The 25,229-nt window shown below is 38.9% G+C and overlaps 3 protein-coding genes across 3 annotated transcripts; 1 reads left to right on the top strand and 2 right to left on the bottom strand.

The window, feature by feature from the left end:
• The first annotated feature begins 5,170 nt into the window (after window positions 1-5,170).
• On the top strand, window positions 5,171-7,313 carry LOC126376743 (peptidyl-prolyl cis-trans isomerase FKBP1A-like). Its single transcript, XM_050024309.1, has 3 exons — window positions 5,171-5,331; window positions 5,920-6,080; window positions 6,474-7,313. The coding sequence occupies exons 1-3, from the start codon at window positions 5,295-5,297 to the stop codon at window positions 6,600-6,602; spliced, it is 327 nt and encodes a 108-aa protein (XP_049880266.1). The 5' UTR covers window positions 5,171-5,294; the 3' UTR covers window positions 6,603-7,313.
• A 2,638-nt stretch (window positions 7,314-9,951) lies between these two features.
• LOC126376471 (uncharacterized) lies at window positions 9,952-18,669 on the bottom strand. The gene is made up of 3 exons (XM_050023859.1): window positions 18,086-18,669; window positions 17,594-17,655; window positions 9,952-15,134 (listed from the first exon to the last, which is right to left on the bottom strand). The coding sequence occupies exons 2-3, from the start codon at window positions 17,646-17,648 to the stop codon at window positions 11,578-11,580; spliced, it is 3,612 nt and encodes a 1,203-aa protein (XP_049879816.1). The 5' UTR covers window positions 17,649-17,655; window positions 18,086-18,669; the 3' UTR covers window positions 9,952-11,577.
• Window positions 18,670-23,355: 4,686 nt separating this feature from the next.
• On the bottom strand, window positions 23,356-23,961 carry LOC126376815 (uncharacterized). Its single transcript, XM_050024361.1, has one exon. The coding sequence runs from the start codon at window positions 23,959-23,961 to the stop codon at window positions 23,356-23,358; it is 606 nt and encodes a 201-aa protein (XP_049880318.1).
• Window positions 23,962-25,229: the final 1,268 nt, after the last annotated feature.

Raw genomic sequence — 25,229 nt, 5'->3', positions numbered from 1 at the left:
TTGTTATCGCCTGGTGGATAGTTAAGTATGAATTATGTATATGAGTCTGTATGAGAATAGAACGAGATCTAAAAATGTAATGCAAGTAGAAAATGTAAAAGGAGAAATGCTTAATAGAAAACCTTTTAATTTTATTAATTTAATATGTAATGTAGGTATGGAAGATTACAGGTAAGTAGGTACAAATTATAAGTAAAATAAAGTAATCTACAAAAGATAATTAAATTTTTATTTCAAACTATTCATCAATATTCTTAGCAAGTTAACAATTTATATAATATGCTAGAAACAAAAGGAAACACACAAATGATATAAAGTGATCACTTAATTATAAAATCACCTATAGGGTAGATAAATAAAGGTATTATCTAATTTACTCTATTTTTATTTGCTATGGGTGAAAACCTAGCAGTTACCACATTTGTTTGGTGATTCGTAGATTTAATTTCTCGACAGTAATATTTTTTAAACGTATCTTGAGAGCGCCAATTTCCTTGAGCAAGGATATCATCTATTGGGCAATTAGACACCCAATTTTTAGACGCAACGGCAGGTCTAATACTTCCAGCGCTTGCTTTTATGCCCGCTTCTTGTAGGACCCGTCTAATCCAGCCAGCAATCACTGAACGTGAAGCAGACTTAGGTTCGCCGCACGCAGTGACGAAAAGGCTATTCGTGTTAGCTTGAGCTCTTCTTGACGATGACAATTGTATAAGTTGCTTCACCCAATACACAGGATCAATGGATCGTTGGTCGTGGTTGCTAGTTAGGCGCCAGCCAGATTGTCGTACATCCGATTTATCTGTCTTCGATCCAAATTTGGGCCAAAATACGACGAAGTTTTCTGAAATAGAACAGTGACTGTCATCCACAGCTAACAGAGTTAAATCATGGACACGACGCCCAGAGCAAAGCATTAACAATGTAGCTGTTCGCTTTGAGCACTGATATAAATTGTTGCAATCAGTCTCATTGTTTAGAAGCCAAGCAGAAAGATCGTTAACATCCCATATTGGGGGTTTTAAGTTTAATTTAGGTTTTTGGTTAGCTATAGATGCGAGCATTTTCTTGACTAGAATATGAGAACTCAAACGTTCAGAATGGTCAGGATTACAAAGCGTTGAAATAGCTGATTTGTATACTAAAATAGTACTGTACGATAATTTGTAAACAAGGAACAAATCTGACAAAAATCTGGCTAGTTGAGGACCATTCGCATCATATGGGGTGCTGATATTATTATGTTTACACCAATCTAACCATTTACACCAAGCATTTTTATATGTTCTGATAGAAGAACTACGCCAACCTGATTTTAACAGCTGTTTTTGTTCGGGCGTCCAATCAGTCAACTTTGACGACCACCCCCACATCTCCAGACTTGTAGGCTCATCTCGAAGACCTTCGGCGGTGGCAGACCGGTCGATGTGTCCACAAGGACTTGGTGAAGGCGTCGTATTGTGAACGGGGGAGCTGTGGCCCGATTTTTGAGATCGGGCTTCCAGAACACCTTCTCCCACATGGGGACTATTAATAGATACACACCCTTCGCTGTGTTTAGGTGGCATAACACTCTCGGGATAAGAAAGGGCGGCGGAAACACCCACGCAAGGTCGTAGTCCCATTGTTGGCTGAACGAGTCGTGAAACTCCGCATTCGCATCCCTTCGATCCAGACTCGCGTACCGAGGCACTACATGTGCAGTCCTGGACGCCATCAAATCTATATGCGGGATGCCCCATTTCTTGAAAATTATGTTGGTTATGACTGGCAAAAGATGCCACTCGGGAGGCGGCCGAAACCGAGATAAGCGGTCCGCTTCGCAGTTCATTTTCCCCGGCAGATAATGAGCGACTAGATTTATCTGGTATTGGTCGAGAATCGAGAATACTTTCCGTGTTAGATACATCAGATTGCGAGATTTGGATCCTCCCTCTCTCCTCAGGTAAGATACCACGGTCTTGCTGTCGCTCTGGAGCATTATGGACGTGTTCGCCAGGTAATTGCATTGCTGTTTTAACGCAAACAGTACAGCCAACATCTCCTTCATATTGGAGTGCAGATCCAGTTGCAGAAGAGACCACGGGCCAGAGAGTTTCCGATCGTCGACTTGGGCTCCCCAACCTATTCCCGACGCATCGGTTGACATAAAGTGGGTCACTGGTGGTTGATGTAATAGAGAGCGAACATTGCAGTTCTTTATCCACCATATCAACTCGAGAACGACATTGTCTGGGACTTTGAATCGGCGGCAAGAATTGGTTTTTAGGAGGAAATTGCCAAACCGAAGAAGTTCTCTGTGATTCAGGCGACCGCGAGGAATGACAAAACTGGCGAAGTTGACGAGACCGACCAGACTTTGTATCTCCAATAACCGGGCAGTTCTTTTGGACAATATTGGTTGGATTTTTGACTGTATAGATTGCTGCTTTTTTAAAGGAAGCCATTTTAGGCCCAGCCACGGGTCCCAACAAATTCCTAGGAATTCCAATGCTTTTTGAGGTGTTAAGATCGACTTTTTGAAATTTAGCAGCCAACCCAGCGTTTGTAGCAAGTTTACTGTGTACTGAACTTGATGTAATAGCATGTCTCTGCATTGATTGGCAAGCAGAAAGTCGTCCAAATACGTGACTATTCGAATACCTTGCTTTCTCAGGATCTCTGCGACCCAATTGCTCAGCATAGCAAACACACGTGGCGCTGTTGCGAGCCCGAATGGTAGGCAAGTTACTTGCAGTAATCTTTGTGCAAATATTATTCGCAGAAACCTTCTGTGGGTTTGAGCAATGGGCACGTGAAAATAAGCATTGGAAAGGTCTATTTTTACCAGGTAATCGTAAGGCTGCAGGAAACTGGGGATTCTCTACATGTTTATGAGGTGAAATTTGTTTACGATGACGTGTTCGTTTAATAGACGAAGATTGAAAATAGGCCGCATACTTCCGTCGCTTTTGGTTGTCAAGAAAATCGGAGAAATGAAACTCGGGGAGAGGCGTACGGTTTCCAAAACCCCTGTTTGTAATAGCGTGGTTATTGCGTCTCTCATTTGAGGGGAGTCTCGCGTCTGGCACCTGTGGGTTAGGGTTGCGGGAACACAAAGTGGAGGAACCTGCTTGAACGGTATCCTGTAACCTTGTATTATTTTTATAATAGATTTTGGGGCCCCAAGATTTTCCCACATACGGACATAGTATGCCAGACGACCCGCAATACGTACATTCGAGTCAGAACTTTCGCTTCGAACGAAAGTTTTTATTGTTCTGCCCACTTTTAAAATTATTTTTGTTTTCGTCAAAATGTTGCCTATGACGTAAGGTTTTATTAGAATGGTCTTATTTTATCATGGTTCTGCGCGAACCGTCTGTTCGTGTGCCCCTGCACGGGGTAATTATGGTACCCCTGCGCGGGGTAATTATGGTATCCTTGCGCAGGATAATAGTTAGATGGAGGCCCATAAGGTTGGTATGAGAAAGAGTTCTGCATGACCTGGCCGTATTTGTTGCCCTTCGGAGGCTGAGACTGATAACCCTGCGCGGGCATCTTTGATGTTGATGGTCCAGCTTGCGCAGCTGACCAGTTGGATTTGGACGAGACCCTTGCAGGCCAAAAATTTTTTGTCGGTCCACCTGCCTTTTCGATAGCAGACGAAAGACCTTCCTTGTTAAATAAAAATTCGCAAGATGGCGGAATTTTACGCAGATTAGCGCGCAAAAACTTATCTTTTACCGATCTAAGGAGCCCCTCTCGTCTTTGTTCGACCACGTCAGCCCTATGACCGCATGCAAGTTGTAACAGGTCACCCGATATTTTATTGTAATTACCTTGCACATTAATCTCATTAATTTTATCCTTTATTGACGCGGGATTTAAAACCCCTTCATTATTGAAAACCCACGAAAGGAACGAATCGAAGCCAGCCTGCGCCGCCTCTTTTTGTTTAATAAGCGCCTGAGTGAACGCGGCATAACTTTTCTCTGCTGTGCATAAAAGAGGGTACTTATCGAAAGGTTTGAATTCCTCGTTGCACTCGAGCTCAACAAATCCAGGGGTAGAAGCGTAAGCTTTTTGAACATCCGAATAACGAACATCATACCATTCGGCAGTATCAAGATGTTGTACCGATTTTAACAAATCTAAGTGGGCCTGAGCTGACTTAGGGATGGAAGGCTCCTTCAACACTGTATTTATAGAAAAGCTTAAATTCGGATTAGGGCCAGGGCTTGGAGCCTTTTCGAAACTATCATTGTCGGAGAATAAATCGCCACTAACGGTAACACTTATATTATCGTCACAGTTATTTTGCACAGCCGGCGGGTAATTATGAAAAGCTGGGTGCATGGAATTATACATTAAGTAATTTTGTATGTTATTTACTTGCTCGACAAGTTTTTGTAAATCATTGTTAGATTTTTTGCGCTTTATATTTTTCTTAGGAGGCACCGACTCAGCTTTTCGTTTATTGTTTCGCGTTCGTGCACGACTTGGGGAATTAGAATCGGAATCAGATGAGCTTGAAGAGCTAGAACTAGAACTATTTTCCGAAACCATCACTCACGTAAACTCACGTTCGAACGGTAGCACCGTTAGAAAATATTTAAGTAGATAAGCACTAATTATTATATATTTTATTTTTTGAATTTTATGAAGTACTATTTTTATTATTTACACGTAAGACACTTTATAACGGATATAAGTTAGGTGTTATGTATTATTATAACGATTTTGTACGTAAATCACTATCCGTCCGCACAATTCGAAAAATAAATTGCCAATGATTCAAAAAGCGATCTGAGCCGCTCAAGCACAGATGCGCCCCCTGGTGGCTAGTTTTAGAAGGTAACAACAGCCAATGGAAATAAAGATCAGGCTGTTGTCATAGGAATTGGAACACGTTTAGACACTGTTTCCGCCACAACATCGAAAAATCGAGTTGCCTCTCTCATTATTTTAGGCTTCGAATGACGGTACAGTGAGTTAATAAGATATACGATTGAAGCCGCCAACCGCCAACCGGATAGATAACAAAAGACGTGCTTAAAATGTAACTAAAATGTACAATCGATTTCACAATAAGAAAATAAGGCATTTGCAGCATTTAATTTTTTGTCTAACTTTTGGTACCTACACACTAAAAAAGAGTGAAAAAAACGCAACTTCTGGCGCCCCGCCCACTCCGCGTCGCTTGCCGCCGCTGCCGCGCCGCCGCCGCCATTATTGCAATTTTCGATCACCGCGTTGGGATAATCACAAATTGTTTGTAAATTCTTGTTTTGAATTGTAACTGCTAAAAAAAAATGGGTGTCGACGTCGAAACAATTTCTCCTGGAGACGGTGAGTGTTTCTTGTTTATTTAACTGTGAAAAAGTTTTTCTTATCGGCGACAAGCGATTCATGTTTTTACATTTTCTGCTGTTTTCTTTGTAACTATCTTTATGTTTTACTTCTGCTGAAAATATTACTATAACAAAGAAATATCTCAACATAATTATACAATAAATCGCCAGGTTACAACGCCCGGTTACTTATATATAACATCCGGGGACCTTGCCGTTAACCTCCGCATGATGATAGTTTACCCATAATAAATGTAGACTAGAATTAGCAAACAATAGTTACGTAACGAGTAATTAACTTTATGAGTGTGGTGTACCTTGTTTGAAATCAATGTATGTACATATTTATTGCACATCATTTCTTCGCTTCATATGCAGTTATATCTATAGAAAACTGATAAAACTTTGCTAAAATTGAACTGGATCACTCCATGTTTAAGGATATTTTTCACCAATAAGTAGGTACTTCTAAAAAACATGTTACATATTTGTATAGGTAAAATACCATGCCATATCAATGTGATAAATTATTATGTGAATGTCTGACATCACACACAAGATGACATTTAACAACTTTATATTTCAGGCTCCACATACCCAAAAACCGGCCAGACTGTTGTGGTCCACTACACAGGCACGCTAACAAACGGGCAGAAGTTTGACTCGTCCCGTGACCGTGGAAAGCCCTTCAAGTTCAAGATTGGCAAGGGAGAGGTCATCCGTGGCTGGGATGAGGGTGTAGCCAGAGTTCGTATTGATTTCTGTACTTGCTAGAGTAAAAATATTTTTTTCTTAGTTTGGACCATTCAAACTCCTGTAGATACTTTCAGTTGTTTAAACCTAATGGAATCTTATTGAAAACAATACTCATAGCTTTAAGACTTAAGCTGTGATTAGAATATATTTTAATAGGAGTGCTAATTATATGTATTTCCTTACTTTCTATGACATGAGCATACTATTCATACTGATTCTCTTTGGCTTTAAACTCCTGTGCCAATACTCAGCCTGTAGTGAGGCATAAAATCAATAATAATCAAGTCTTTTAACAGTAGGTAGTAACCTACTGCAGCTAACATACCTAGTTAGTTACATTTATTTAAATGTGAAGTTTCTCATTTTTCTTTGTATATTTTTCAGATGTCTGTTGGTGAGCGTGCCAGGCTGACCTGTTCCCCGGACTACGCTTACGGCCAGCAGGGACACCCTGGAGTCATCCCCCCCAATGCCACCCTCATCTTTGACGTTGAACTCATTCGTCTTGAATAAGTTACACGCCTCTCTTTTTGACACCTAAGATTCCCTAGTATGGTCATATTTTAAGGCAAATTCTATGTATGTTTCTAACAAATTATGCAGTCATATTTAAAGCTCATTTCTTTTTTCGAAATGTCTACTCAAATCTGATATAAGATAAAAGCAATCTATATAATTCATTGCATAAATAAAAGTCAAATTAGCTAATTTTAGAATGAAACAATAAGTAGAGCTACTTTAGAATAAGTTTTCTTATTTGTAATTTACTTATTGGTATTGCGGACAAAAAAATATAATTCAGACAGCAATAATAACTATTATGTACACAAGATAATTACTGCCCCAAGTTTTAATAATTCTACTTTTTGACCCTTGTACTTAGACACTTATTGACTTTTGAGCAATAACGTTTTTCTATATTATCCTAGGGTTCGAAGGTAGATGTGTCATGAATTCACAATGTACTAGATTACTATTTACCCAAGTTACATTCCTTAATGCATTTTCAAAGTCAATTTATATAACTTAGTGGTGTAATGTCTAAAGTTCGTTCTAGTTACGTATTGCTACCCCCAGTGTTATGTATTTCGTATGTAAATAAGCACAAATGATTGTACTCTAAAAATAATTGTTACAAGCACAGTTTCAGGATGGTTTATCCAACTAAAGTGATTTCAATGATAGCTTTATAAAATTAAGAAAAATAAACTATTGTGAAATGGATGTTTATTTTGTTTTAACAGTAACTTAAACCTTGCCACAGGCTAGTTTTCCAGAAAGAACCCCGAATATACGAGGGCAGATTTTCTTAGAATGTGTTGATTATAAGTATATGCCCACTGCCAGACGCAGGCCTCTCATCTGCCCAAAGAGTAATAAATACTACGTCCATAAAGGAATGCATCTGTCTTGAGACAAAGCCGGGACTGCTGCTCGTATGACCACAGGTAGTCGCCTCCGTTTATTAGTTTTGAATTTCTAATCCAATACATGGTTGCCAGTATCGTGTACTAAATATTGCGTAACTATAGATGTGCATGCATACTCTGTGGAGTATGCCCTGCACTCTGTGGAGGAGACCCTCGCTACCAATTTATATAACAAAAAAAATAAAGAAAAAAATGAGAAGTGTGTCAGGATTCAGGATAGAAGCAAATGGAATTCTATAGTCTGCTTACCCCGGTAGGAAATAGGCGTGAGTTTACGTATGTAAATACGTACGTCTATATACGTCCCACTGCTAGGCACAGACCACCGCTCACAATCTTGGTAACACAGAGCAACATGGACCGGAGAGGAGTAACCATAGCGTTAGTTGTCAATACATTTTGTGCCACATTTGCTCTAAGTTTGGTAAGGAGGATGATGCACGCTGAATCACCTGATTGTCCGAAAAAATAAGATGAGTCAGTGCTTCGGAAGGCATGTTAAGCCGTTGGATGGGAATGTTCCCAAAAGTACCGGGTAGATTCATGCTGAGCATACCTATATTATGTCACTGTCTACCTAGAAAGCGTATTTTTTTTGGCTCTTGAGCGGGACTTAAGATACGTATATTATATACAGGGTGTTAGTGACATCGTAACGAAAACTTTGAGGGATGATTCAGACCATGATTCTGAGTTGATATCAAGTGGAATTTTCCGTCGCAAAAGTATGGATAGGAAAATAATTAAAAAAAACACAAAAAAATTCATGAATTTTTTGTCAGGAAATTCCACTTGATATCAACTCAGAATCATGGTCTGAATCGTCCCCCTCAATATTCGTTACGGTGTCACTAACACCCATACCTACTTGTATGGCTACCGTATGTACTTGTACGGGGTGTAAGTGACATCGTAACGAATACTGAGAGGGATGACTCACCTGATTATTCTGAGTTAACATCAAGTGGAATTTTCCGTCGCAAAAGTATAGAATTGAAAATAATTTTAAAAAACTAAAAAAATACATGATTTTTGCGACGGAAAAATCCACTTGATATCGACTCAGAATCATGGTCTGACTCATACCTCAAAGTTTTCGTTACGATGTCACTAACACCCTGTATAAGTATAACTTTAACCTTATCCGTCACTCTCGGGAGGACCCCACTCGTGATGTACCCAGCTTAACGACGGCGATGCTCTGGCCACCAACTGATAAGAAAGGAAAGCTTTCATTTCGGTCAAGGAGGGGCAGCGTCGCTTTGCAGTGCGGAAAACATCCGTCGACCCGTAATAAAGATAAGAGCTAGAAGGTAAATAATAAGAATCTTTATTTCGCACCACAACTCAACATAAGGAAATATGAAATGTGACAATATAAGTAGATGACAATGGCAAATATAAAACTGTGGCAAATATGAAATGTTCAGTTGTGGCAGACTGGTGCCCGAGCTAGGCAGTGAGCCTGTGTTACAGGTCACCAAATGTCAATGTTGCCGTCTATATTTCTTCGTATTTTTTGTACCTTACAATTATATCGAAAATTAGTACACAAGCCGGATGTAATTTATCATGACCAATGACGTAGAATAAGGAATAATAACTACGTATGGAACGGCAACTCTCCAACCCCCACCAGCGTCTGAGCAACTTTTACCTCACCTCCCCTCGGACAGACCATATAAAAATACTCTTCTTATACCATGAGACGGACATAGCTTAGTCTTGAATCGTGGTGTCAGACGTTACACACAGATGCGCGTGTACGATAACGTCAATGTGTGGTGTCTGTGTAAAACGAGGTTTGTACGAAGTGTTCGGGGTGTGCCAGTGATGTCCCGTTCCCGACAGTATAAAGCCACAAAAATTATGTAAAAATAGCTATATTACCTAACCCTTAGGCAGATAAGACTAGAGTACAAAAAAATAATAAAAAGAAAGCCAGTGTTCTTATTATTAAAGAGTTTTTACAACGGGAACATTCTCGGGAACGGCACATGAGTGATCGCGACAGAGTAAGGATTGAACTACATCCTGGCCGCAGCGCGTCGCTTTATCCTTTTTTTGTCACTCAGAATCGTCATTTGCTAAAGTGAGACAATGCAACCGCACGCGGCGGAGCGCAGCCGCGCGCCGTTGTCTGATGTCGCACGCTATACTGCCAACAAACCAAATGCCAAAAGAACTAGAAAGCGAAACAAGTGGTTCCATGCTTGGTCTTTGCTATGCTACCTAACTAGGCCGTTTAGTCATAATCCACAGTCGAGAATGTGAGCCATTGATTCAGAATTATTACCCAAAGTATTATGGGACTATTTAACCACATAACAGAGATTGTCGGCATCTCAAGGGGTCATCATCTATTATAAAGTTGATAAACTTTGTCAGAATGAAATGACCATGCCAAACGTACGTTATAATTAAAGACAATATAATTTCTACGAATATCTTTATTCGTCATTTCGTACTTTTACGTCTCTATTCCACTCTTGTAATAGTTCTTTCAAACTCAAAATTATAAAATCCTTATTTTATGCTAAATATTCTCAACTTAAACATTTTTTCCTATTATACTACTATAATTAGATGCATTTATACAAAGCTTTTAAACAAAAATAGTAATTTAGATATCGCTACATTCGATACTAAAATTTCCTATAAATTAGAATTCAATTTGTATTTATAGAAACTTAAGACAACTAATATTTTAAACTTAGATAGATTTTTAATATAAGTAATTAGGTATATATGGATATATTTGTATAAGATCTTTCTCAGAATTTGTGAAACTAAGAGTATTATTCATTGTAAGTAACCTCGCATTTTTTTATACACAAATCTCTTCTGAATTAATATAATTTTAATTACAATAACTAAGTAAACACTAAAAAGATTTGCTAGTGGGAATCACAATACAGAAAATAACCCAAAACAATAATAGTTGCCTAAGAGAACACAATGATATTTATAATGCTAGCATAATGGTACATTGTCCATTGACCATTTGTGCTTCATTTTGGAGTACGATAAACTCCAATTAGGGAAATTACAGGAACACTAACTCTTAAATAATTCGCAATAACAAAACTTTTAATAAACGATTGTCTTTAACACAATACCTGATCCTTTTACTTGATTCTTGATAACACGAATACTTCGATGTAAACAAAAACGGGAACGGATACATTCATAGGTCATTTACTTGTGCTATTCGGTATTCAAAGCAAAACTGGCCATAGATACAAAGTACCAATAAAATAGAGAAGAAACAACCATTCATAGACATAAATTCCAAAAGAAAGAATTATAGCAAAGACACAGTAGTAAAGTTATCTGAGTAATTACAGTAAACCTAAGCAGCACGCTAAAACTAACGCGAGTCAGGCCAACTTTTGCTGGACCATTGTACAAATTTAGTAATTACCAAGATAAGTTGGCCTTGCCCGCGCTCAAAAATTTTAGCGTACCTACATAATATATTTTTATGACTTCGTTATATTCTCATGCAAATAATATCCATCACAGAATTTGATATACAAACTATTATTAATATTATCTGTACTTAGAAGCAAGGATATTTATGTATGCACCTATAGTACCTATGTTTATCCAGATTGCTTAAACTACACAAGATCCATACTTATTATTGCACTTAAACTAGTAATTAAGTTTATAAATATAGGAAAATATCGACCTTACTCTTATTACTAAGATTTCCGCAGTTTCACTGAGGACATCTGCAGCCGTAATATTGCAACCTCAAATCGCGCGCGACGCCATAGGTAATTGGGCTTGTTTTCTTTATCGCAACGCGCGCGATATGCAGTTGCGGTGCTACGGCTGCTGTTAATTGTAAAACAGATATTTCTTTCCACCATTTTGTCATTATCATGAAATACAAAAAACAATTTTGTGATCGTATACAAAATACTGATACATCATTTTACAAAATATGATTCAGGAATTTTTGTTTATGAATAATAAATTCATGATACGATGTTATAAATGCCGTTGAATAACCTAAAATATATTTTCAAATTTTGTGGACATTTGAGTCTTTACGTATTTGGTAATGGTTTTAAGGGTCCTAAACTTAATAAGCCGTCAGCTCCTAATGCTTGCAGGCCACTTGTCATGCCGTTCTGCATGTTATGAACTGAGATGACTGGTATGCCAAAGCATCCACCTGCCTGCTCCCGATTAGCCAAGGGAATGAAGCTGTATATACCTAAATTACTCAATCGCTTTATGTTATCTTCTTGCGATAGATCTACTACAGGTAACCCTAACTCCCTATTAGGTCCTTGGACATTATGGAAAACTCGTTTGTGATGTTGAAGTTGCAAGGATTTTGGATAAGAAGCGGGACACTCGTCACATTTGAACATGTTTAATTTGGTCTGCGGATGTGCACTAGACATGTGGACTTGCAAAGAGTTGGAGTTCATAAACATCTTCTTACAGACCGGACAAGCTTGCATACCACCCCCGACTTTGGCCTCAGGTATGGAAAAGTTGCTGGATTTTGACGTGTGCTTGATACTAACTCCCGCACCAAGGTTAGGGATATGCGGAAGAGGTCTCTCAGGAGAAGGCGATCTACTCTTCTGCTTCTGTTTGACGCTGATCCCTCGAGACGCTAACACGTTAGCCATCGCATTAGCTTCTTTGTTAACAGTCTTTTTAGTTATAGATATTTGGCTGCCGAGATTTAGTTTATCTTTAGCGCCCTGCACGCTTTGAATCATTGGTAGACCTTCTCGTTGTTTCTGCATCGCCATGACTTGGCAATCTTCGTTATCATGTTTGCCTGGGAGCAGCATGTCGGTCCTCCGCTTCTGTCCGGGTCCGCCCGCCATCCCCGCCGGTCGCTTCATCGGCATCCGTGGTTTCGCGCCTCGCACTTGACCATGCACTTGAATCCCAGGCCTTATTGATGGACGAACTCCCCTCACATTTGGCATGCGTGGTCGAGACCCAGTAATATTAGCACCTGCAGCCATTCTAATAGGACCCGGGGCCGGCATTTGAGCTCCCATAGGCTGACCAGGGGCATTAGGTTGTCCAAGGCCTATCTGACCTTGTCCCATTTGGCCCTGTCCCATCTGCCCGGGGCCCATCTGCCCAGGGCCCATCTGGCCAGAATTCATCTGACCAGGCCCCATCTGTCCGAGTTGTATAGGTCCCATGTCTCCTGGCATCTGCTGACCAGCTCCACCCACAACTTGCCCAGGTGGAAAGGTTTGTATGTTCTGTATCCTCACACCGCTACTATTCGGTGGTTTCATTGTGCCGCCAGGACTAGAAGCGGGCGCGTATGGATTACTCGGCGACGATCCTGGAGCCATTTGACTATTCATAACTCCAGGACTTTGTCCATAAACCGCTTGCTGCATGCCTTGCAAGGGAGTTGTAGAAGAATACAGTGATGTCGGTGGCATAGCTCCATATCCAGCTTTTGACATTGGTGTTTGGCCATAACCTTGTTGATTGAATCCTTGCTGCCCCATATAGTTTTGGCCAGGGTACTGACCTGGCATTTGTTGTCCTGGCATATGCCCTTGATTGTACATGTTATTCGGTGATTGTGGATAACCTGGATGCATGTTCTGCTGCCCTGGAGCATATGAGTTGTATGACGGCGGAGGCCCCATTACACCACCTGCTCCGGGATATGCCTGAATATTGATCATCACATTCTGCTGATGCGTGAACCCTGGCCCACTGCCAATCGACGACAACTTGCCAACTTGTTCAGCCAATTGTTTTACGGGTAGTAAACTTGATAGGATATTCGATGATGAACTATAAGGGAGAATACTCGAAGAAGATGGAGCGACGAGACTAGATGAATGACCAGTCATCCGCCTGTGCTCCTCTAGAAGCGACAGACTTGTGAACCGTATATTGCAAACGTCGCAGGAATGCTGCGGGCCCAGGGTGTCTAGTGATATGTATTCACTAGCATCCGAAAGGGAAGAATTTTCTCTTTTAGTCGAGAGCAAACTTTCGAATATATCGTCAGTGCTCTTTTCTAGCATGTCGAGAGGCGGTTTAGAATCTGGAGCATTCCAGTTAAAATTGTGTTGTTTTTCTGTGGACGGGGCGGTTAATCGCGACGAAAGGACAGGTGTGCTGTAACTTGGTTGAGAAGTTGTGAAGGCAGGTGGCGGATATGAAACTGGAAGAGATTCTGTTTTCGGTTTGATATCGGGCGCCGGCGTAGCTGAAACTACGCAACAGTCGTCGTCCTCGTCGTTTGAATCACCGTTGATTTCTATGATCGTCACGCCAGATTCCTCTTTCTTAGTCACCGGGAGAAGAGGAGTCGTAGGTGTGCTAGATTCACTGACTGCAGTAGAATTATTTTGAAAAAGAGGTTGCATTCCGATAGTGTTGACTGTTGCTTCCGCTTCAGTTTTAACTTTAGCGATAACCGGTGTAGACGTCGGGGTGCTGTCAGATGGTGGCGGCGACGATCTCTCAGTCTTGATCTGACCAGAAAACAATGGCATATTGGAGGACTGCACTTCGTTGCCCGTATCTATTTCTCGTTTTACCACAACGTTTCCTGTACTAGAATCGTGTGATTCACCGATTTCAGGTGTGGAAGATGTTGTTGAAATATCTTTGGCCTGCGTCGGCTGAGGCTCTTGGGTTGATTGCTTGGCTGCTATTGGAAGGTTTGCTCCTCTTCTTGGCGTCTGCTTTACGGCGGGTCTACCTGGAGCCTTTGCTGCCGGCTTTACAGCCATCCTCATTGGTTCTGCTTTCGCCGTCTCTGATTTTGACGATTCCTGTAGTGGTTTTGATATATTTATTGCTGTATTTAAATTTTTGATCTTTGTAGTGGCTAATGGAACTTCCTCCTCTTCTTCGTCCTCTGGCGGCTCTTCCTCTGCTGACTCTTGGCCTTCCTTGTCTTCAGCATCTTGATCTTCACCGAACTCATCAATATGCTCTTCTTTAAACTCCTCGTTTTCTTCGTCTTCGTCGTCAGAAGTCTTGAAATCTCTCAAACCATTAATAACTTTAAAAGAATTTGTATTACCACCATCAGACTTGAGTTTTAGTTTGATACCACCCAGTTTACCTAGCTTTTGCATCACATCACTAGGACTTTGTTTATCAGCATCAGGTTGTTCTTGTTTGATGGGAGTGGAATTCTTCTTGATCGTAAAACCAAGTCCACTAAGCTTGCTGAGGGCCGAATCGGAGTTTGCTGCGCTGGTGGTGTCTGACTGTCCTGGCTTTTTGATGGAGATGCCAGTTTTCTTCATGATTTGTGATATGTCTATCTTTTGGGGCGTTTTCTGCTGGGGAGGAGGATTGGGGACGTCATCCTCCTCGTCGGACCAGTCGTCCCCGGACGAAGGGACATCTTCGTCGTCGGACGGCAGCTTGTCGAGCACCACCGAGGGCTGCGACACGTGCTGGATGAGATGATTCTCAAGGTCTCCCCAATCGAGGAAGTCCTCGTTGCAGGTGTAACACCTGTACTCTTTCTTCGGCTGCTTCAATAAAGCTCCAGTCGACTCAAGTCTCTTTAAAATGTCAGCAACATTGTTTGAGATCGGCTTGGTGTTTACTGGCTCTTCTTCATCGCCATCCGCATCTGAAAAAAGACAAAACAAATATTGAAGATTTGTCAGTCGCCGTGTTATCCAGGTTGGTTGTTGATCGAAGATAACAAATTATATAAGATCACAGACAAAAAACGAGTGTTTCAACACCATATTATATTATATAGGTGGACCCTGTCATTGGCTTGGTTTTTAAGTAAGATTTTTTTTTGCTACAGTTTTTAAGAGTTGTTGGTCTCCCAAATATTAAATAAATAAATATACTATTAAATCACAGGTAGGTAGCTAACAATTCGTGGCTGGCTTTGCAAACTGACGTACCTACAATTTTTGTTAAAATAATTCGTGTCTTATTGACAATAACAAAAGGTACAACTCAGATTCGCTAAAAATTTGAGATACGTCAGTTTATGACGTCAGGGACGAATTATTTCACAACTAAACAAATTCTTAAAAAATCTGCTATAGTAGGTATTATTCCACTTTTCAGGATAAAATCTTTAACATTCCCTCTTTAATATTCCTAAATACTGCTAACAGAAGATAATTATTGTGTCGCAAGGTGCAAAATTTCACTTGACACTTAATGTGTACTTCACAAAAGACACACTTTTCATATTGAGCATTTAGCAAAACACCTCCTTCGCAAAACGTGTTCTTGCTATTGGCGACTTTCATTTCATATTAATGTGTTAGGACTAATCTAGTCTATAAGATCCCACTGCAGTGTAATTTAGTTACCCTGACACCAGGGTTGATGGGGTTGGTAATCCACCTCACAACCTACACGATAGAAGAAGAATAAACCTACCTATATTCCCCAGAGTGCATATTCACATTTAGAAATCGCAAAATGTACAGTTCAGCAAAAAACAAATAGAAAAAATATATACATATACCTATGTATCCTATAAGTATTCTGCTGAACTTTGAACTAGGTAATGAAAGACATGTTCTAAACAACTTTTCTTAGAACTTAGTGAAGTAAAGTAACTCTACTTAGATTTTTATTTATACATAAATATGAATGTTCAATTCTTGTATATTTTTGCAGTATCTACATCATATAACATAGTAGGTGTAAGTGAATACCTCTAAGTAATACAATACAAATTGATTTATATTAAAAATATTTATTATAAAATGTAAGAAAAATAGATCACATATCTAGTTAGATTCTAGTTAGATAATGGTGCTAATTCCTGTAAATACCATCTAATTTTATTTTAGGTTATATCTGTCATTTTCTTATCCGCCGAAAAGGAAAGGGACGGGTAATCGACAAGCATAAAATTTATGGAACACACGTCAATTTTAAGCACAAATCTAAAACAACCGTCTAAAAATTCGCCCGGGTTATTCATTTATTTACTCATTCTTCCTAAAATTAAGAGCTGTCAATCATCCGTCCCTTTCCTTTTCGGCGGATAAGAAAATGACAGGTATAACTTAAAGTAAAATTAAGAGATGTCTGCAGGAATCGGGGCCAATGGTAATGATACTGATTCTGAGCAACAAAACTTTTTTTTTAAATTTGATGCAAACATAGTACCATAACTATAAGTATTAGAAAGGAAGAGAAAAACTTCAGAAAAAAATAATATTTTAATCTAAAGTTTTTCTGACAATGTCATATGTTCATCTTAGTATTAACAAAGTAGGTAACTTGTACATTTCCATATGTATTTTTTTTTTACTTACCTATACAATCTATTCATAATGCAAAATAGGTATTGGATTCTTTAGCAACTTTTTTTTCTAACTTTTAATGAGGTTTTGAACACCCTGCACCTACACGCATGATTACTCAATCATGCATGCCAGGTGCTTTCGCATACCTATTCAAAGAATTGGTTAACATAATAATACAAACTAAAAGCCATGACAGTGGCTCTACATGATAGTGGCTCTTCCAACCAGCAATTGACTTCTCCATTGCCAAGGGAAGTTACACCATGAGAGTGGAAAACACTTCTTCTCACATCTGCATTCTGGGCACATTCCAACAATATATGGTATGGTGGTCTTCTGACAGACATGGCACAGAGAGGGTTTAATACCCATCAAGTGACAAAACTTATTTGTTGGGATGTGCCCGTAATGCAGCCTGAGCTTCTTTAGCAACTTAAGACACCCAAACATAGTATTCGGAACTTCCTTCCTCGGACACATGATGGATTTGAGTCTCTTAATATTATAAGTACCTTTAAGTTGTAAAACATATACCTAGGTAACTCGTACAAACTAATTAGACATCCAAGGAGTTTACGTATTAGCAAAGTGTTAAGTTGTTGAAGTTATAGAACCTACAAGCAAACTAAACAAAAAGTTTGGAAAGGTTATTTCGACTTCTGAATCTGAATGGCAAAAAGAAAGAAAGCAGATTTAAAAATCATCTTTCGTCTTAATAACAATTGCCGAAAGACCACCATTTTATAATTATACCCAAACACAACAAAACATGAAAAACAAAATATAAACAGAAACAAACCTGATTCATCATTTGGTGGCGATGATGGAAATTCAGAATCTATATTTGTTGCCATGATGTACCTGTGAACAAGTACTTTAAATAAGTAATAAAGCCAATGAATACTTTTGGTATGGTAATTACTCGGCAACAAAAAGTAACTTTTAAATTAGTTTTTACAGTAGAACATTGAAGTTAAATAAAGAAACTAAAATGATGACTGTTATAGTTTTTCGCAAATCCAAACATGGAGTTGTGATTTAACTCGTGTTATTTTAATGAAAGGTTTCTTTGGTAGGTTTGTTGTATTTTATATACTTTGTGTTAAACAGGAAAGATAGGGAAAGTTATTGAGAAACATTAGGCTACTGCAACTTAAGTCAAATAAAGATGTAAACAGCGTTCACAGTTTCACACAAGCGAAATTAGTCAACATACAATAACAAACCCATGCCGAGTTCATACCACAATAGAACACACTGCTAGAACACGTAAATAGACATCAATACTCACTTTCATCCTTTCATTTACAGTCTATATTATTATAATATCGTTATATATTATTATAATATTCTCTTTAACTTCAAGGCATCAACAAGAATTCTTCTTCAGTTTCACTTCACCGATTTCAAGTCAAATACTAACTAATAATTCACTGTTCTAGCACTTCAATCAATATTCAGGGAAAAGCAATAGAAAACTGTGTGTAAATGAAGAGAATCAAGATATTTTCCGCGAACTTCTATGCCGACCGAAACAGTCAAAATACAAAATGGCCGGCTAAATAAAACATAGCTAGCTAGCCGTGTAGCCGTCAAATGAAAACGTCAAGAAATAGCACTTCACAGAGCACACAAAGGAACACAGAGCGTCGTCGGCTATAGCAATCAATCGTTATCCGCTTTTGTTAACGATTCGATTTATTACAACTGTAATACCGCTATGCAAATTACAATTGTAATTAGAAGAATAATAATCAAGGACGTTGTGTGTTTAATCGTCGTTTCCACGTTTCGACCCGGGCACAACCAAACACAAGCGTGAAATTCCGTCCTTTCCGTTCCGTTGCAGTCCGGACTAGCCGAGGCCGAACGACGACGCGGGGTGCCAAAGTGCCAGTAGAGTGCCAGTATTGGCTGGCTATCAAATTTCGGGCCGCAAAATGCAATATACAGCTGTCTTCGTTGCACAACCGCTTTAAAATGCTGTTAGACTATCGCTGTCTCTTACTAGCTTACATAAATGTATCACGAAGTATAAAATGTACGCTTGCATATCTCACCAAGGTAAAAGTGGGTGGTGTATTGCTCGCTTGTAGACTTTGTATTTGTGAAGTCGTATTTTGTGCCAGTTGATAGGAATAAGTAGGAATGACCTCGCTTAGCCGAGTCGAGTGGCAACAACGAGAAACGCGTTGTCGTCGCTGCGCCGATAATGGAAATGGAATGGAGTGATTCGTACGGGTAATAATAATAATAGGTACAATATCGACGAGAGCGACGCGCTGAGCGCCCGCCGAGGGCTGGCTAAGCGCTCGGCTTGATATTCTGAGTATTGAGCGAGCGTGTTTTCCGATGGTCCGATTAGTCGTGTCGTAAAATTATTTAAATTGCTTCAATGTTGGGGAGGTAAGTAGGTACATGCGATGCGAATCTAATATTGTACTTGTATAGGTATCTACTACACCTAGTATTTAAAATAAAATTCTAAGTAGGCTAATAAAATAGATTTAGCAAGTGTTTGTATTGTATTATTTTATTAAATAAGTAATAAATACCTAACTTTAGTTACTGTGTGATTATGATTGATAATTAATTATAATAGCATTAAATCAAGAAAAAGGAGAACCTAAAAAAAATAAAAATAATGTGAAATCACGTGATAAGCACATTAGTAGGTACTTACCTACTTAGTGTTATATAGATAATTACCTTCATACCTACCTATATAAAAATGTCTATGACTAAGGGCAGGCCCTCGGATCGCTAATCCCGGTGAGAGCCCTTAAACAGTGGAGAGCACTCGGCACTCGGCGCTCCCCGCTGTGTACCTACAGTACCTATAATACAACTAGGTTTTGCCCGCGGCTTCGCTCGCTTTTTTATAAATCTAAACTAAAACAGAGAAAGGAAAACACAACTGAATAGTTGAATACAGGCACTTATCAGTGAAAACTGCCTGCCTGAGTTAATAATAATAAAAGAATGAATCCAATCCGAAAAACAATGGTAAAACCGAATCCGAATCCGAGTTTTCGGAAATCAGAAAACCAAACCGGAAATCGGAAAAGTAGTGTTGCTCGATAATTGGGTCGTGTACTAGGTTCAAGATAAATTATGAAATTGTGATTGCTAAAGAAAGACAGATCTAAAACGACCGAAAAACATTTTCCTCATTCTATTTAACTTATTTATGAATTGTAATCAAGAAAAACGTAACAATAAGTCCGATATTTTATTACGCTTTTCTATGACGTCACAGTGTGCTTTTTCATACAAATTCCATAGTAACTTTATGTTTTGACGTTTATTAAAAAGTATCTGATTTGACTAGTTGGAAACTAGCCTATTGTATGTACCTATATCGATTAATAATACAAAAAGTACCTACGTTGGATGTTGTTGTAGGTAGGTAATAGCCCCGATTCCTGCAGGCATATTATACCCGTCATTTTCTTATCCGCCGAAAAGGAAGGGGGCGGATGATTGACAAGTGATAATTTTAAGAATGAATAACCCGGGGGAATATAATAGGCATATCGCTAATATGCAATCCGTTTGACGTGGGCTGTCAACTTAATTCTGTCTGGTCATTGGTCATTATAATAATATTTTGGAAGGGTTTTTTAAATTACTGCCTAAAATTGACGTGTGTACTATAAATTTGATGCAGTCCCGTCCCTTTCCTTTTCGGTGGATAAAAAAATTACAAGTATACGTAACTTAAAATAAACTTAGATTAGCGAACGGAAAAAGATTTTTTTTAAGATACCTATAATCATCTTACTTTAGATGATTCCGTGCTTCGGAGGGCACGTTAAGCCGTTGGTCCCTGGTTGTTAAACCTACCTACATATTTTAAACAAGCTTTTTTTTTCAAATAATAGTCTGGTATACCTTACCTGTTTTTTTTCACGTGACTTATTGTAGGACAAATGGGCTGAGAGCGCTCACCCAGTACAAAATTTAAGACAACGGGCCTGAGGGCGCCCAGTTACCTTACCTGTATATACAGATAATGAGGGACTTTCCTGGTTACGTTCCCGGAAAACAATATAGATGGCGGTGTACAGATTTGCCTTCGTTTAACCTCCTACTTTCATGAATAACAAACATTATGAATCTTTTATCTTTGTTTTTGGGTATTTAATAAATGATGACCCTTGTTATTACACTCGGGCACACACATTAAATAAAGAGAAGCAATAAACGTAGCAACATAATTCTATACTTATCTGATCAAAATAATAAGCAACAATTATTTTTATACTATATATCTCACTCAACCATTAGATTATATTTTTGAATAATTATGTACTTGCCCCGAGTGATGAGAAAATAGGCAATTATCACGTTCAATCTGAACAGCGCCATCTATATTTTTATGGAGAACGTAATTGTTTAAAGATTACCTAAATAGTTCAACCCTGGCTTCGTGGCTTATCAAATCTAGCAAAGGTACAAAATGTGCCATGTTTCCTTTCACATCTAGGTTAACTAGGTACCTAACCTACCTAAGTAAGTATGTTAATTTTATGAAAATAATTTTACTCAGCATAGGTATATGTCAGTGATATGGCGTGCTAGATACCCAGGTGTCGACTTAATTTATGGTAGAGTAGGAATTAAGGGCATTACTCTGAGTCAAGTGAAGGTAGCAAATTAAATATATATCTTTATTTCGGACATTAATGCATATATTGTTAGTACAGTGACTTACAAACTAAATTAGTAATTTAATTTAAGTAAGGATTGGAATGTATCAGAAAAACATATTGAAAAAACATATTGATTGATCAATAGGTAGGTAAGTCCCGACAATGACAGACATTTCAAAAATAAAGTCCAGACATTTCAGTTACGAAATAATATAAAACGCCCCACACTGTCAGCGGCACAGCACACGCTTACCTGGAATAGTGGGAGTGGGGAGAAAAGGAGCGTGTGGGGAGTATGGGGATGGGGCGGTCCCCACCCCACCCGCCCGAGCACCCCGTCTACGGTCCCTGTAGTCCATGTACAATCGGGCGTTCCGCAGTACCTCCGCTTCAAAATTAGGACCACTTAAAACCATAGAGAACGTCCGAACTCCGGATGCAAAGTCGAAATCCGGACTCCGGATTGAAAGCCGAAAATGCGGAAGGATGAAAAATAAAACCATAGTCTCACTGACTCATCTCTAATCCCTCCCTCTTATTTTTTAAATATCTCATAAAAAGAGATCGTTAACAACGAGTTTCCATTAAAGCGAAGCGGAGCGGTGCGGAGCGGAGCGGAGACGCTCGGAATAGATAAACACAGCATGGGGAACGATAGAGATAACGGTTTGTCAATTGGTCCGATTCTTGCACATCTCCGCTCCGCTCCGCTTCTAAAGAAACACACTCTCCGTTTTGAAAAATAAATATCTAATCCGTTTTGCGTTAGGCCTACTACACACAACACGATTTCGTGCTTCGTGCAGGGTAGACATTATAGTAAAGGCGGCTTCATCACCATTACGCCTGCTGGAGGCCTTTACCTGCTCCCGTTTTTATTACACCAACCTTACCCTAACTTACGGTATTTTTAGTATAGGTAACCTAACATTCTCTAGTATATAAAAAACCACACCATTTGTATATAAAAAATCTGCCCTTCTAGAGATTTTTTATATACAAATGGTTTTTTTTATTTAAATATTATTTATACGTACCTACCTAAATAAAATATATTTTAATCGATTGATTAGTGGTTAAGGTAGGTCTAGGTACCTCCCTACCTAACCTAGTTTGGTTTTTGCCTTTTTTCTTTAATTTTAACGATTCTTCACTGAAGCTTCAATTTCAGCACTAAAATTAAAGTAAAGTCACTGCTGTAAGCACTAACCAACTTCTAGTTCTAATCTCTTTCAAATACAGTTTATTACAGCTTTATTATTTCATCTAGATCCGAAATAACAACCGCTAACCTAACTAACCGGCTGCCCTTTTTGTATTCCCGAAAAAATGAAGGTTACAACGTAAAACAGACGTTCACATTCTTTAGCTACCTACTAAACTACAAAATTAAAAGGTTTGTGATAAAATGTTGAAAAGAAATGGCTATATACACACTGTAGGAGAGCGAGTAGGATAAAATCAGCACGCAGACCGAGGCGAAATAACAATTCATTTGGTTGGATAATAATGGCTAAACTTCTCTGCCAGCTGGGCGTAACATAACGGCTACACACGATATTTAGGTTCTTGCGATATGTTATCGTCGCATCGAGTAGGTAGGTAGGTAACTTTCAGAAGTTTACATCGTTTGTTAAATAAAACAAATATTCAAAGGGTATGAACTTTTATTTTACCGCTTAGCGCTTTGCAAAATTACAGGTAAGTAATTCAACATTTTTAATTGCGGGCTAGGTAGGTACCTAGTTAGGTAAGATACCTACATATAGGTACCACTGTAAAATCAATGACATATTTTTTATTGTGGAATGAATTATAACAGAGATACAAAAAAAATACCAAAGAGTCAAAAGATCAATTGTAGATTACTAATGAAATAAATCACATATCACATGATTTGATTATTTTACAAAAGGTTATGCTCTTCGAAATCCATACTGTCTTCACTTTCAGACTTTATCTCTTTCTTCACGTAAACAATAGAAACTGTGTTATCTACTTTCAGGTCGTTATTATAATTAAAATACTCCTCCTCATTTCGCTTCACATCTTCGAAACATTTTTCCCATTTCTTCTTAGCATATTCTTTAAATAAGACTTTAGGGGATGTCTTCTCAGCATTCCCTTTTACCTGCTCCCAAACAATGGCCGTCGGATTCAAGTCAACATGGTGTTCAGGTAAATGTAGCACCTCGTGATTTTTCTCTATTATTAGTCTGCTCAAACTGTATTGTAGACTTGCTTCTTGACTATTAATAATCTTGAACAGGTCACATTTTGCATCAGTCTCTTTAAAAGGAATGTTATGACGTTTTAGCCAATCTTGCAACATTGTTCGAGTGGCTGCAGTAGTGGGCTTCTCGTCATGAAGGATGGACTCGGCTGATTCACAGTACGGTTGGTTTAGTACAATCACTGAAGACGGAGGTATGTTTTGTAATATTGTGCCTTTCATCCAATCATAGTTCTCGAAATTTTCGAAGGCCTCTTCGGTCTTTGGTTTCGCCTTCATCTTCAATATTTGTCCATCCGAAAACCCTGTGTCGCCACTGGCATGCACCATTATATAACTAGGCATTTCTTGCGGTTTACATATTACAGTTTGAACTAGGTTCCATCGACTGGTGTCGTTTAGGTAAAATATAGTTTTGTCCTGATTTCTGAACTCTCTCATTCGTTGCAAATATTTCTTTCTTTCTTCAATAAGTTCTGGGCGCTCTTCAAACATGCCGTCGTCCGAATCATTTTCTGCATTTGTGAATCCCAGTTTGTGAAGCAACAGCCTTAAATACTCATTAGAACAAGATAATATTTTTTCTTCTTTTAAAACAGCATTCAATTTTCTAACACTAGGCACTTCATTCTTTGCAGAATAAAATTGAATTACTTTTCTTCTTATTAACCCCTTCTTGACTTCATCGACGTCTATTCTCTTCTTTCTAATGTGTTTTCTCTTCTCTTGAGGGGTGAAAACAACGGAGCCCGTTTCAATTTTCATCGCATTTCCTTCACGAATGATTCTTGTGACGGAACTCTTCGACAGACCGGTAACAACCGAAACTGTATCAATTAAATTGATATCGTTTGCATGCTCGTAAGATTTAGGCAGCGATTTGCGTTCCTTGTAGAAAGAGTACACATTGTATGTGATTTGTTTAGCTTGGTAGTCTAAGACTTTTCCCAGCATTTTTATTTTCGGTTTGTTTTGTTATCTCATGTGTAGCGCGCGCGACTGTTTCGATCGTAAGCGACTAGACGTGGTTCTAGTTCTTGCGTCTTTTGCCAACTGACGGCCGACGCGGCGCTGCGGGCCTGCGGGGCGCATTGCGCAGACGCGCCCTCTCCGCTCGCCCCCCGCGTACACACAGGCACATTCTGTGCTAAGTTTTTGTCTGTGTGTACATGTGTGCGTGTCGCGTCATCGCTTCGCTGCGTGCTCTTTTCGTTGCCCTTGCCCACATTATTATTATTAACTTACTGTCCATAGCGTCATTCAATGTTCGCTATATATATGTTATGATCAGCAAAAACCTAAACAAACCTGCATTACGACCGTCTGATTTGATGGGTGGGTTTTATTACTACTGGGTACAGGTTGGTAGGTAATTACCTACTTTACTTTTTCTACTGCACTTACTAATCTAGGTATTTCCTCATTAGTTATGTATGATTCTTTGAAATTAGTCAAGGTTCTGTCTAAATTTGTTGTTAGAAATTGTGATAGGTATTACGCTCTTTACTTAATATGCTTGAAATAAATAGGTGTAGGTTAGGTACATA

Source organism: Pectinophora gossypiella, chromosome 21, assembly GCF_024362695.1.
Source record: "Pectinophora gossypiella chromosome 21, ilPecGoss1.1, whole genome shotgun sequence".
NCBI classification, from domain to species: Eukaryota; Metazoa; Arthropoda; class Insecta; order Lepidoptera; family Gelechiidae; genus Pectinophora; species Pectinophora gossypiella.
This window is presented reverse-complemented; position numbering and strand designations above follow the sequence as displayed.

Bases quoted from the DNA above. Each gene is read 5' to 3' on its own strand.
- LOC126376743 (XM_050024309.1), top strand. From the start codon at position 5,295: ATGGGTGTCGACGTCGAAACAATTTCTCCTGGAGACG. The intron at 5,332-5,919 runs GTGAGTGTTTCT...TTTATATTTCAG, and splicing joins AACAATTTCTCCTGGAGACG to GCTCCACATACCCAAAAACC. The intron at 6,081-6,473 runs GTTCGTATTGAT...TATATTTTTCAG, and splicing joins GGGATGAGGGTGTAGCCAGA to ATGTCTGTTGGTGAGCGTGC.
- LOC126376471 (XM_050023859.1), bottom strand. From the start codon at position 17,648: ATGGCAACAAATATAGATTCTGAATTTCCATCATCGCCACCAAATGAT. The intron at 15,135-17,593 runs GTTTGTTTCTGT...GTCTTTTTTCAG, and splicing joins GCCACCAAATGATGAATCAG to ATGCGGATGGCGATGAAGAA.
- LOC126376815 (XM_050024361.1), bottom strand. From the start codon at position 23,961: ATGAAGGCGAAACCAAAGACCGAAGAGGCCTTCGAAAATTTCGAGAAC.